The sequence below is a fragment of the Lolium rigidum genome, chromosome 6 (assembly GCF_022539505.1).
Source record: "Lolium rigidum isolate FL_2022 chromosome 6, APGP_CSIRO_Lrig_0.1, whole genome shotgun sequence".
Taxonomy (NCBI): domain Eukaryota; kingdom Viridiplantae; phylum Streptophyta; class Magnoliopsida; order Poales; family Poaceae; genus Lolium; species Lolium rigidum.
Window position 1 is genome coordinate 169,767,248 of NC_061513.1, and position 14,042 is coordinate 169,781,289.

At 42.6% G+C, this 14,042-nt stretch overlaps 1 protein-coding gene across 2 annotated transcripts; it reads left to right on the top strand.

The window, feature by feature from the left end:
* Positions 1–5,403: 5,403 nt before the first annotated feature.
* On the top strand, positions 5,404–13,629 carry LOC124664913 (carbon catabolite repressor protein 4 homolog 6-like). Of its 2 annotated transcripts, XM_047202331.1 has the most exons (16): positions 5,404–5,493; positions 5,565–6,099; positions 6,579–6,742; positions 6,997–7,062; positions 7,316–7,368; positions 7,508–7,589; positions 7,709–7,758; positions 7,978–8,068; positions 10,526–10,618; positions 10,726–10,758; positions 10,845–10,933; positions 11,052–11,935; positions 12,044–12,228; positions 12,485–12,570; positions 12,669–12,753; positions 13,123–13,629. In XM_047202331.1, exons 1-16 carry the CDS (start codon positions 5,434–5,436, stop codon positions 13,195–13,197), a joined length of 2,631 nt encoding a protein of 876 aa, XP_047058287.1. In that variant the 5' UTR covers positions 5,404–5,433; the 3' UTR covers positions 13,198–13,629. The 2 variants fall into 2 exon arrangements, with proteins under 2 accessions (XP_047058287.1, XP_047058286.1); XM_047202330.1 differs by having other exon boundaries at positions 11,052–12,228.
* The last annotated feature ends 413 nt before the right edge of the window (positions 13,630–14,042 follow it).

Below are 14,042 nucleotides of genomic sequence, written 5' to 3' on the forward strand. Positions count from 1 at the left end.
CTTCTCAAAGATATAATTTTAGCGGGAGGATAATATCTACCAATGAAAGCATCCTTACATTTAGTCCATGAGTCAATACTATTCTTAAGCAAAGATAGCAACCAATCTTTAGCTCTTCCTCTTAAGGAGAAAGGAAACAATTTCAATTTTATAATATCACCATCTACATCCTTATACTTTTGCATTTCACAAAGTTTAACAAAATTATTAAGATGGGCAGCAGCATCATCAGAACTAACACCAGAAAATTGCTCTCTCATAACAAGATTTAGTAAAGCGGGTTTAATTTCAAAAAATTCTGCTGTAGTAGCAGGTGAAGCAATAGGTGTGCATAAGAAATCATTATTATTTGTGCTAGTGAAGTCACACAACTTAGTATTTTCAGGAGTACCCATTTTAGCAGTAGTAAATAAAGCAAACTAAATAAAGTAAATGCAAGTAACTATTTTTTTGTGTTTTTAATATAGAGAATGCAAAAAAGACAGTAAATAAAGTAAAACTAGTAACTAATTTTTTTGTGTTTTTGATATAGAGAGCAAACAAACCAGTAAATAAAGTAAAGCAAAGCAAGACAAAAACAAAGTAAAGAGATTGGATGTGGGAGACTCCCCTTGCAGCGTGTCTTGATCTCCCCGGCAACGGCGCCAGAAAAATCCTTGCCGTTGGCGTGTTGACACACGTCTGTTGGGAACCCTAAGAGGAAGGTGTGATGCGTACAGCAGCGAGTTTTCCCTCAGCATGAAACCAAGGTTATCGAACCGGTAGGGAGTCAAGGAACACATGAAGGTTGTTGGTGACGGAGTGTAGTGCGGCGCAATACCGAGATTCCGGCGCCAACGTGGAACCCGGACAACACAATCACAATACTTTGCCCCAACTTAACAGAGTGAGGTTGTCAATCTCACCGGCTTGTCGTAAACAAATGATTAAACGTATGGTGTGGAAAATGATGTTTGTTTGCGAAGAACAGTAAAGAACGAGTTTGCGATAGATTGTATTTCAGATGTAAAAGAATGGACCGGGTTCCACAGCTCACTAGTGGTGTCTCTCCCATAAGATAAATAGCATGTTGGGTGAACAAATTACAGCTTGGGCAATTGACAAATAGAGAGGGCATAACAATGCACATACATATCACGATGACTACTATGAGATTTAATCAGGGCATTACGACAAAGTGCATAGACCGCTATCCAGCATGCATCTATGCCTAAAAAGTTCACCTTCGGGTTAGCATCCGCACCCCTTTCAGTATTAAGTTGCAAACAACAGACAATTGCATTAAGTATGGTGCGTAATGTAATCAACACAAATATCCTTAGACAAAGCATTGATGTTTTATCCCTAGTGGCAATAGCACATCCACAACCTTAGAACTTTCTATCATTGTCCCAAATTCAATGGAGGCATGAACCCACTATCGAGCATAAATACTCCCTCTTGGAGTTACAAGTATCAACTTGGCCAGAGCCTCTACTAGCAACGGAGAGCATGCAAGAACATAAACAACATATATATGATAGATTGATAATCAACTTGACATAGTATTCCATATTCATCGGATCTCAACAAACACAACATGTAGCATTACAAATAGATGATCTTGATCATGATAGGCAGCTCACAAGATCTAACCAATGAGGAGAAGACAACCATCTAGCTACTGCTATGGACCCATAGTCCAGGGGTGAACTACTCACACATCAATCCGGAGGCGATCATGGTGATGAAGAGTCCTCCGGGAGATGATTCCCCTCTCCGGCGAGGGTGCCGGAGGCGATCTCCTGAATCCCCCGAGATGGGATTGACGGCGGCGGCGTCTCTGGAAGGTTTTCCGTATCGTGGCTCTCGGTACAGGGGTTTTCGCGACAAAGGCTATAAGTAGGCGGAAGGGCAGAGTCGCAGGGCTGATGAGGGGCCCACACCATAGGGCGGCGCGGGCCCCACCCAGGCCACGCGGCCCTATGGTGGCGGCGCCTCGTCGCCCCACTTCGTATCCTTTCGGTCTTTTGGAAGCTTCGTGGAAAAATAAGACCCTGGGCGTTGATTTCGTCCAATTCCGAGAATATTTCCTTTGTAGGATTTCTGAAACCAAAAACAGCAGAAAACAACAACTGGCTCTTCGGCATCTCGTCAATAGGTTAGTGCCGGAAAATGCATAATAATGACATAAAGTGTGTATAAAACATGTGAGTATCATCATAAAAGTAGCATGGAACATAAGAAATTATAGATACGTTTGAGACGTATCACTCACCTTGACGACCGCTGCGCCCAGCCGAAGGCCTCTGCCACCTGACATAGGCATCCCCAATGGGCCTGCGGGAGAAGGTACCCGGGGTTTTACTGAAGGCCCACGACCCGAAGATTATGAAATTCGGAAGTCCAGTTAGGAGAGAGTTTGGAAAGATAGAATTGTATTAGAAATCTTGACTTGTAACTACTACGGGACGGACTCCTCTCCCGCACTCTGTAACTTGTGTGTCACGAAACCTTCGACTCCACCTCCTATATAAGGGGGAGTCGAGGGACGAAGAGAGGATCGATTCATTGTCAACGCAAGGAGCTCGAGGTCGAGGTCGCGCGTGCCGGTGAGCACGAGGACGCGTGGGAGGGTGTTGGAGCTCCGCGGGAGGACGGTCTGCTTGAGAATGGCTATGGGGAAGAGGGGATGCGGTGGTGGTTGAGCACGGTGAGGAGAAAGAGGTGGGGAAGAAGGCGATGCAGGGATGGCAGGGTATTTAATGCCCATTAGTATAACATGTGCACGATTAAAGGAATACACATCATATACCTGCACAAACACATATGTTGTAAAACACGTGGTGCTTTCTCATTGGCTCATTTTCGTCCTCGTGCGTTGCCAGGTTCCGTTTGTTATTTTCGGGGCTGTTGGCCACTTTCTTGAATTCTCAAGCACGTGATTGTGGTGATCTTTGCACTGAGCCCAAACAAAAAAAAAACGAACCAGATGTTTATCAGTTTGCAAATCGCCCAAGGGACTTGCAATTGCAACTCGTAATAAACTTCTTCTGAGATCAAAGAGGCAATGTGAAGGTAAATAGTAAAGGAGTATTTTTTTTGGTTGCTTGAATTGAAAATTTGAATATCATTTGTACTTACCGCCATCTATGAAGGAAATGTTAACTCCGAATAATTCATTGTCACCGGGGATTGACACGCTGTCGCGCGACCGTCATGCTCCAACCCTGCCCCGCCTCGCCTGCCTCCTCCGGTAGCCTTGTACCGCCACGACCAACAAGCTCCGGTTGCACACAAGGAGTTTAACACTTTGTGCGAAAGGTAATTCATTCTTCTTATCTTTTCCAAAAAAAAAATTCTAAATTTTGTTGTGCTATTATAGTAGTGATTTAACACAAGTATTATTCAATTGTAGATGAGTTCGAGAACGTATGAATATTCGACGTCCGATGAGTGGTTGGTATGGAGGAGGAAGAAGAACCGTACTACAGCTTGGCATGGACAGTTAAAAGGATACAAGAAGAACTCCATCATCATCCTTCAAAGTTCTTGCAATGATATCCTTCAAAAACGTGGATTTGGCATGCTTTTATTGGGATGCCCGGTTCTTGCAATGATATCCTTCAAAGTTCACCACTCATTGCAAAGATAACCATGGTAGAGACCCCGCCGGTGGAGTTAGTAGCCAACGGTCGCACCTACAATAAAAGATACTACCTTGCGTATGACATCTACCTGAAGTGGGCTACATTTGTGAAGCCTCTGCTAAAGCCAAAAGTAAGAAAGAACTTGACTTTTACTATGCATAAGTGACAGCTAGGAAGGATATGTAGATGGCATTTGAGATTTTGCAAGCCCAGTTTGCTCTTCTTACAGGTCCGGCGAGGTTTTAAGAGCAAGATATCCTTTTGTACATCATGATGACTTGTATGATCATGCATAACATGATCGTCGAGAATGAGTGTGGTCAAAATTTAAACTACACGTTCTTTGATTTGATAGGCCAACCAGTGCGGCCGCAGTGCCGACGAGATCGTATCCCCGCTTCTTTGAATGCTACAACGAGATTAACTAGGCGTTTGTGATGAAGTCGATTTGTGTAAAACTTGATGATGAACTATTCGTTTTATAATAATGAACTTTTTGTATAATGTAATATTTAACACTATTTATATTTGTGTGTAAGATTATGGAAACCACACATTATGGTGCCTTGTATTGATCAATATATAGAGGTTACAAGGCAGAATTTGTATCATACAAGACACGGACATATATACAAGGACTACACATATACAACCGTATATCTATATAAATACAATACTGTTATATATTCTAACAGTTTCAAATCATTTATCAATGAGAATCGTATTACCATGCAAAAAAAATCATTTAGATATAAGTTTTATCTACGTGTTTACAATTGTGAAATATATAGCACTAGGGTGGTGGGTGACCTATTTTACATAAGCTGGAATTTCACATGTCCCTATTTTACATCACTTGGAACAACAAGAAAAATTTAGTGATGTAAAACTAAGAACTCTTACACATGTTTAACATGACCCCCTGAAATGATTGAGCTACACCTCTTCAAATCAGATGCTTCTTTCAAGCATGATATCATAGTTTCTTTGCCACCTTGGTTTCCGCCACCCGAAGGTTCGGTCTACATTAATTTTGATGCTGCTCTTTTCTCGCCCTCTCATCAAATGGGAGTCAGTGTCGTGATCAGGAACCATCATGGAGATTGCTTAGCTTCATGCAACGGACTGCTGAATGATGTTACGACATCTAAACTTGCTGAAGCATTGGCGGTGCGTTGCACTATCTCCCTAGCTGCGGATGAGATTTCGACAAATTACAAGTGGTCTCGGACTGCTTATCAGTGATCCTGCGGATCAACTCTACAATGATCGATCATAGTGATGTTGGAGTGGTTGTTCATGATATCAAATTAATGACCAGCATGTTTGATGAGGTCTCGTTCAGTCATGTTCGTCGCCAATGTAATGAATCGACACACATTTTAGCTCGCTCCGCAAAGCTCTTTATTTCTTCTACTTTTAGAAACTTTGCCCCGGAATGTATCCAAAAAACTTTGTGTAATAATTAATTATGATCAATAAAGTGCCGTATTCTCTCTCAAAACTAATGACCTGTTGAAGATGCTCTTACACATGTTTCAGGAAAGCATGTCCTCCTCAGGAAAGCACCCGGCGATCCGATCGAAAATCAAAGGTCAAGATCGTGTAGCGGCGATGGAGAATTAGATGGAAGACGAGAAACCTAGTACGCGAACTCCTTCTCAAGGCGCACGCAAGCTTAGCGGCGTCACGTCCCGTTCCCCTCGTCGCCACCGGTCAACTCCGCCGCCCCCCGGCGACCCGTCGAATGCGGCCGTTCCGAGGTCGCTGCCCGCCGCCACCGCCACCGCTGTGACCGAAAGGGATGCGCCTCGTCCCCTCGGCTTCTCTCCGTCGCGCCGCCTCCATGTCCTCCCACTACAACGTGCGTCTCCCTCCGGAATCCCCTCCTCCCTGCCAATCTCTGGCCTCTAAACCCGTTTTTCCCTTTTGCAGCGCCGAGGATCCCCGTGGCCTCACCGCGGGTACTCCTCCCGCCCCTCGCCGCCCTACGCCTACGCCGGCGCTGCCAACGATTCCCTACCCGGCGGCGGCGGCGCCCATGCGCCTCCACCCCAGTACGCGCAGGGGCCGCAGTTCCAGCCGCCGCCGTCGTACGGGTATGGCTACGGTCAACCGCAAGTGCAGCCGCAGGTTCAGTCTTACGGGGCTGTGCCGTACAACTACAGCCATCCGCAGCAGCCGTTGCCGAACCCTCGGTACGCCTACGGGAATCCGAATCAGAACAGTCAGTGGCGTCCCCAGCCGTACGGACCTCTACCACCGAATGCTGGGTTCCAGCCACCGAATGCCGGGTTCCAGCAACCAAATGCTGGGTTCATGCCACCGAATGCTGGGTTCCAGCAATCAAATGCTGGGTTCATGAGACCGAATGCTGGGTTCCGGCCTTGGGGGCCGCAGCCGCGCCCAAGGCTGGCAGAGTACAAACGAGAGTGGCGATATGTGCAGAAGCTGCCACCACGCCAAGCTGGTAGCATCTCAATTCTCTAGTCTCAACGCTTTACATTTATTTGTTTGCAGAAATGTGTTGCAAAATCATCTTGGGACATTGCTCCAAAGTCAAAACAGTGTACTCAGTTTTCGTTACTATAATATTGGATTCCTTTTTTAGCTTGAACTCATAGTTGGAAATTTCCTGAATAATGAATGCAACCGCCTCCATTTATAGCTAGTAATCTAGTTATGATGATGGAAGATTTGGAATTTGTTTTCTACATCTTGATGCCTTTAAAGTCTAATCTAACAGTAAGTTGTGACTTGTGAGGCATTAGATATGTAGGTGTATCTGTGATATGTTTGAAAAGATAATCATTTGTGGTGTATTTCAAACTTACTGTTAGATTAGACTTTAATAATAAGCATAATGTGTGCAAAGATCCTAATTTTCTTGTAAACGTAGTATACAGTGCTTGCCTTCTGTATTTTGAGTATCGATTTTTGATTCTGCAGAGAGGTTTAAGGTTATGTCATACAATATACTGGCGGACTATCTGGCCCAGGATCACCATGATCTCTATGAAGGCATACCACCGTGCTTCATGGATTGGAACTGGCGTAAGAATAAGATAGGTCTCGAGATTCGCTGGTGGCTCCCAGATATTCTATGTTTTCAGGTATAAGCCGTTGTACCACACCAATTTCAGCAGGTTATTCTGCTATAGGTCAATTGTTCGATATGACTTTAGCAAACTTAAGTCATGATGAGGATAAAACATGACAATCTCGTAACGCCATTCGTGAGCACATTTATCTCTTGTCTATGTATGTGGATCTAATGGAGGATCTATTCATGCATGCCAGCATTCCATTCCTTGTATTGATCTTTTTTTTCTTGTTCTTCTTCCTTAAATCATCTTTACATTTGTAGGAGGTAGACAATTTTGGAGACCTTGAAAAAGAAATGGCAATGCAAGGATTTAAAGGCATATGGAAGGTAAATCTTTTCTGTGTTCTTTTATGTTGTGCTATATCGCGGGCATTATCACTTTCAGTGTGGGTTGATGGCAGTAAAATCATTTTTTATGTAAGAATACCAGCTCTTTTAATTTACACTAATATAATGGTATTACTTGGCCCAGTAGCATGTACGGAAATGAAATGCAATTCTTGTTATTAAGGAAATAGGAACAAACTTTTATTGAATTTGCTTGATTGCGATGTACACGTTTGCTGAACTGGTGACACAGATGCGGACTGGAAATGCTGTTGATGGATGTGCCATCTTTTGGAGAGCGACAAGGTAATCAATTCATTTTTTTTGCTGATGAAAATATTTGTCTAGTTGTTATCCGAAATTCGTGCTGACCATATTAAATTCTGCTTCAGTTCGTTTCATAGGGATCATTTTATTGTAATCTAAGACTCTTACCTCTCATCAGGTTCCAGTTGCGTTACGAAGAGAGCATCGAGTTTAATAAGCTTGGACTTCGGGATAATGTTGCACAGCTTTGTGTTTTAGAAGTGAGTTCAGAATTATGGGAAATTAGATGAGCATTTGTTTTTTCTTCTTGTGCTACTGCTATGCTTCTAGTCTTGCATGACATAAAAATCTGCTAACTAATTTTCTATGCAATGTGCAGTCGCTTGTTCAAAGAAATGTGCAAACTGGGTCTGTTCACTTATCTACTAGGTAACTTCAACTTCAGGACTTCCAAAGATAACGTGGTGATTTGAAATACCTAGCATAGTCATGACCGGTAGTCTGTCGTCTTCTGTTTCTCGGGCATTTCGGACTTGTGGCCTTGTGGGTAGTTACCACATCATAGTTATTTATTGTTTAAGAGAGAACAAAATAAGCATGTATTTGTACAACTTATCCATGTTTATGCTGGTTCTTTTTGTCTCGTAGCCAAGACAATCCACAACAAGCCAACCAAGTTGTTGTATGCAATATTCATGTTCTTTATAATCCGAAGAGAGGGGACATCAAACTCGGTCAGGTATATGTTCTTTATTATGATCCTTCTGTCTTGATTACCTGTATTTGTGTAAACTCTGATATAATGCTGGTTCCTGACTTGGCTGCTTGACACGAGTATTAATTTGTAATTGAATCAAGGTTTTGCTTGCATATTTATCTGACATTATTTAGCACATGTTCCAATGTTCAGGAAATCGGTAATTGTTAACTGCTCGGTTGGCTTGAGTTTAGAGATTAATCAGAAATCGGCCTATCAACTGATTTAACCGGTCGACTATTAATCTGCGAGGTTTTTTTCAAAATTCCAGTTTGTGAGTACTAAAAATGATATACTGACCAAGTAAAACTTAAAAAAAAAAAGAACAAAAGCAATATTTTTTTTAAAGATCAATACTTCAATAGGCCGTAGCCCCATTACACTTCCCACAGAAAATGAAATGATCAGTTTTACATCATCCAAAAGCGTTAAAGTTCCAGGTTCTAACAAGACTGCAGCTATAGCTAAGCAAGAAGTAGCACTTGACAAGCTACTAGAGAGAAAAAAAAACTACTACGCCCAGGAATGGCAAGCTCTGGTTTTCCATTTATCCAGGAAGATTTTTCGCTGCTTGCCAGCCTTCAGTATTCCTTCTTCCCTTTCTACGCCTGTCCGCGAGCACCCAGCCGTGGGACAGAGATCTCAGGTGTCCTGGGACCAAACATCGCCGCCATCTTCCTCCTCTTCAATTGCTTGTTATCGCAGGGGCTCCCAATGCTTTCCTCTCCAGGTGGCATATGCACACTTCCAGGAATTGCGCATGTTTTGTGGGGCAAAGTGGAGACCATCTTTTCATCATCTTCGCCATCCTCAACCAAATTACCTGCAAGCCAGACCAAAAGACGTTGCCGAAAGAATATATTATTTCGCAAAAGTATTACATTGAATTCTTGAAGTGAACGTGTCCGAGCTACAAAATGGAAACAATCAATATGCCTTCTAATTTGTAAGCAAGATAGCAAATCATTGGCCAAACCTAGGCAAACACAACAGTTCAACATAGAAACCATGCTCTGTACTGACAATTGTTGATTGGCAGCTGTACATAGACACCATGAGGCCGGGGTCCACCCTCCATTTTGAAAAAAAAACATAGAAACCATGCTCTCTGTACTAGACAACATAGGAAATAAAATCAGCAGCAGCTGCCATCATACCATGGAATCCATCTCAAGGATATGGCGCATGCATGTTTCTCCTTTCACTTGCAGAAAAAGAAAAGTGAGGGTCGCTCATGTGTTGCCATTTTCTTTCACTCGTTACTGCAGATTTGATTGGATTTTTCTCTTATACAGCAGAATAGATTAGATTATTGGATACCATGTAAGCAAAAAAAAACTACGAAAAAGGAAAATCCTGTGTTTTAGAATACCTGATCGTGACAGTGTGATCGAATCAGTGCAAGTCGCGGAAGGGGTGCTGCAGTTTTTAATTTGCATTAGACTTTTATTAGGGCATCTGGATGGAGCTCCGGTGCCAGAAGCTGCAGTATAACCTTCAGAATCTGGATTGGCTTAATTAGTCCCCGCTATAGCACAACAACTCAACAAGGCATCTGCATAAGAAGTACTGTTGACTGTTGAGGACAACATGCTTTGTATTGCTATACGGCAGTGGATTGAATCGACGCTGGAACCGTGGAGGTTGTAGAGTTCCTGGTGCAGCTGAGCGGGTAGAGAAGGTCATTGTGCCTGAGAGGAGCTGGACCAACCGAGCAACAAAGGGCTACGAAGAGCAGCTCCAGAGGTCAGGAATTGTGCTCCTCGAGGAGGATGTATTGACGCGAAATTCAGTCCGCCTGGGGTCCTGCCCCTGGGGATGGTGACGAGGAGAGCCACAGGTCTGCGGGCGAATTGGGGCGTGCTAGTTCCGACCGCCAGAGGCGAGCATGGAGGCGGCAGCGCGCTGAAATGGCAGCAGCGGCGGTGGTGAAACGCCAGGGTCAGCGCCCAAACCTAATCGTGGGTGGGGAATGAGTGCGTGAGGCGGCTGGGGGAACTGGAGCGTGGCCAAATTTTGCGTCTTGTGCTGGACCAGTTAATCGCTAGATTCCCGTTTAATCGCCCGTCTATATCCATTAAATGGTCCCAACGAAGAAACCTGCCGAATCGACTTAATCGACACGGTCACCTTCCGACTACCGGTTAAACGGCTGGTTAATTGTCTAATCGGCCGAATTTTTGAACAGTGATATGTTCAGCATGGAAATAATACTATTTACATTATGCTGGATTTTATATAGTGAAAACCTCAAAATAATTTCTTTGAGTTCTGCTATGATGTGATGCTTTCTTGGCGTCATTTGAAAAATTGTCCATTGTGTCTTTTCCCTCTCTGTTGTTTTGCTGCCTGAAAGCAGTATCTAGTGTTTCTTTTGCTCTTGACCTTCTACCACTGTCCACTAGTATTCTTATGCTGCCGTTTTTTTCCCCCGTACAGGTAAGGACACTACTTGATCGAGCTTATGCTATATCTAAGATGCGGAATGATGCTCCGGTAATACTCTGTGGGGATTTCAACGCTACACCTAAGGTAATATTCTAGTACTTGACTGTATATCTGTATTCAAGATTCCATTCTAGTTCGCTATTCTCTGTTATACTCATTCTTAACACTAACAATGTCTAAATGTTGGCCAGAGCCCTCTGTACAATTTTCTATCAGAGCAAAAGGTAGAACAAATTGACATTTTGTGCAATTAATTGAGCATTACTGATCTCAGGGTATCTGAAACTTACAAAGCTTCACAATCGTGCAGTTGAATTTGTCTGGGCTTACAAGATATAATATATCAGGGCAGCAAACTAGTAGTTCACAAGGGCTATACGCTGGTTGTAATTCATCTCGGTAAATCTTCTGCTTGATGTTAGCGCATAGATTGTGTTGTTGTTTCTGATGCCCTCTTTTCTGCAATGTATGTGCAAAAATCTAACCTGTCTTCACTTCATCGTTTGCTTCCTACCAGTTATACATTCCGTCCACCTTTACACACAACCAATGGTAGAGAGGGAAGAATAATTACTAGAGACGGTGATAAGCCTCAAAGTGAAGCGAAGGATTCGGTCAGAGGTTATTGCCTTGCTGAAAGAGAACCTGATTTGACTGATACCGCTTCGACATCTTTCTTAAACTCTGAATCGAGTAAATGTCCTGGGAACAATAGACCTTGCTCTGGTTCTTCTGATCTTAACGAGCAAGGATCACCAAGCTGTATGGTGGGTCATGCAAAGGATGCTTGTAATTCTGATTCTGAAGCCCATGTCAAGGCAACTGAAGGTGAAGGAGCGGCTGTTGGCAACTCCTGTGAAGAAGGTTTTGGAGGGAGCAAAATTGAATCAAAAGAATCTGATATTGCGGACTTGCAGTATTCACCAGCTGCAGTATATGATGAGATCCTACAGTCAGATTCAAGTGAAACAGTTGATAGCAGACACTTACTTTCATGTCATGGATCATCTGGGCTTAAAGATTCTCTCGGAGAATCAAGAGGTGTTAGTAGTAAAGATTCAAATTCCCATGGACGCTTGTCTGGGGATGTGTTTTCGGAAGATGTTGCATGTAGTTTTGAAGGAAGCAGTGTCCAGTCAGATACAGTGTTGAATGTATCAGAAGACAACCCTAGTGAAATGGAAAAGTGCAATCAATCTATGTCTGGTCGAAACAATGGTACAACTACAGAGTTAGAATCATCCCATTTCAGTGATTCTCCGAAGTTTGCTGATACACTTCACGAAATGAGTAATATGAGGGTAGATGAAGAAATTAATACTGGACCAACTCGCTTAACATCCCCAGTGGAACCAGTGCCTCAATCAAATTGTGCAACTTCAGACGCCTGTGGCAATCAAGGTACTCCTGAAGTAATGGACCAGCATTTAAACTTCCATTCCTGTCCAGATGTGATTTCTGACCCTACCTTCAAAGAGTTCTCTGGTGATAACGAACACTTACATGTAGATGAATATCGGCTGCCAACCATTTCAAATCGCTCACCAGATGTTCAGAGGACGGTTCCTTATGGAAGGTACTATAATGATCCTTACAGGTGGACGGTGGATGAAATTAAAGCTGCTACTGGGAAGGAGGAATGTACTTATGTGGAACATAATTTGAAAGTGAGGAGTGTCTACACAGATGTGGAGGTAACTGAAGCTTTCTTGTTATTTCACTTGGCCGCATTTTACCACTCATCTGTAACTGAAGATACCAGATATTCACCATTATCTCTTTCTGAGTTACCTAACATTTGGGCAAGTTGCATTATACGCAGTTTCTAACTCTATAAGCAGAAAGCATATAAACTTTTGCTTTAGTGAGTGATGTTCTACGAGTAGTTACGTTCCAAGTTTTTGTGAGAAAACACTTGGTGTTAATTGATAACTACTATCATCTAATCAGGATTTTGGAGGGACAAAAGATGCCAATAAGGAGCCTCTAGTAACCAGTTACAACAGAAAATTTATGGGGACAGTGGACTACATATGGTAAGCAAGCTTTATTGGAACTCCTTAAGCTATTCAAATGCACCAGTATTCAACAAGCTAATTACTTCTATTGGCAACCTTGTACTATGACAATGAAGGGCTTCCAAAGATCTTCAGACTGTTAACGTGCTAGATACGTTTCCAAGAGAGATTTTGAAGCAAACGATTGGGTTCCCCACAAAGGTACCACCTTATTAATATATTCTTATACTCCTGTACCAGTAGTCCGTGAATATAAGGTGTTTTTTTAATACTTTGTGCACTATTCAGTGCAAGACTCTTACTATGGTTTCATATTCTAATATGCTAGCAGAAAATTAGCGTATCATGAAAATATTTCGCAATACAAATCAACAGCCATTATTTTCATAGTCAATATTCTTGTCATACATTAATATTAGTAGTCAAAGTATAAAAGTATCTTAAGATGAAGTTTCTAAATGTTTGTATACTGAGGCGATACTTTTCTCTTCAGCCCAATTCCTTTTTAACAATCAGTTGTGATATCCTCATGGCATCTTACTTGTTGCTTGTATTTCTATTGGCTGACAGAAATGGGGAAGTGATCATATCGCCTTAGTCTGCGAACTGGCATTTACAAATGATACTCATCAGACAGGAAGGTAGGGATTTCAACACCAGTGAATGTGCCTGCGTGACAAGACAAGACTATAGCCTAGAACAAGCCCTAGAAGAATCATGTCCAGAACAGCCAGTGGCGAGTTCCTCTGTCTAATCACTTCTAGCAAATATATACATGGAAATCAGATTCCTGCCTTTTTAGGTCGATATAAGAGCTCGCCAGCTTCTTCCTTTTCTTGGCGCACTTGGTAACTGTACATGAGACAATAACTGATTCAGATTTTGATAGCATGTCTTTTTTCATCTGAAATAGTTCAATCACATTTGCAGCCTATCATCTTGAGTAAGCCGTTAGGTATGCGGTTTGCCAATTTGTAGCCAACAGCAGTTATACATTCTAATTTGATATGCTCACCGCGAGAATCTTGTCCTATGGGATTTTCCAGTTGTTGGAAATAAGAAAGCAGGTTTGGTGAATATTTAGCCCCCTGACTGATTCTACATTGCGAAGTAAAGTTTGGTCACAGTGCATGCTTCGTTCGTTGAAGAATACCTGCCACTCCCTTGTCTGTGAACTCACGTATACATTTATTGTTCCATGTGACGTTGCATTTCTTTGCGATACCGCTTTTCCTCACGCTTGTACCCTGCTACATTGTCGTCTCCCTCGTCAGTCTCATCACTTCCACTGTCACCTGCAGACGGTGGTGGAATACCGGCCCGCTGATCCAGAAATTAGCGGGACCAAATGAGCCTTACGATGTGATCGTTTTGATAATATGAGACATCTTTGCTAGATTTCCCAATATCCCACGACCCTTCATCGTGTTATTCATGTCAGCTTGATTATCTTTCAAGGGCATTTTGGACACATCTACGCAGATGTGTCA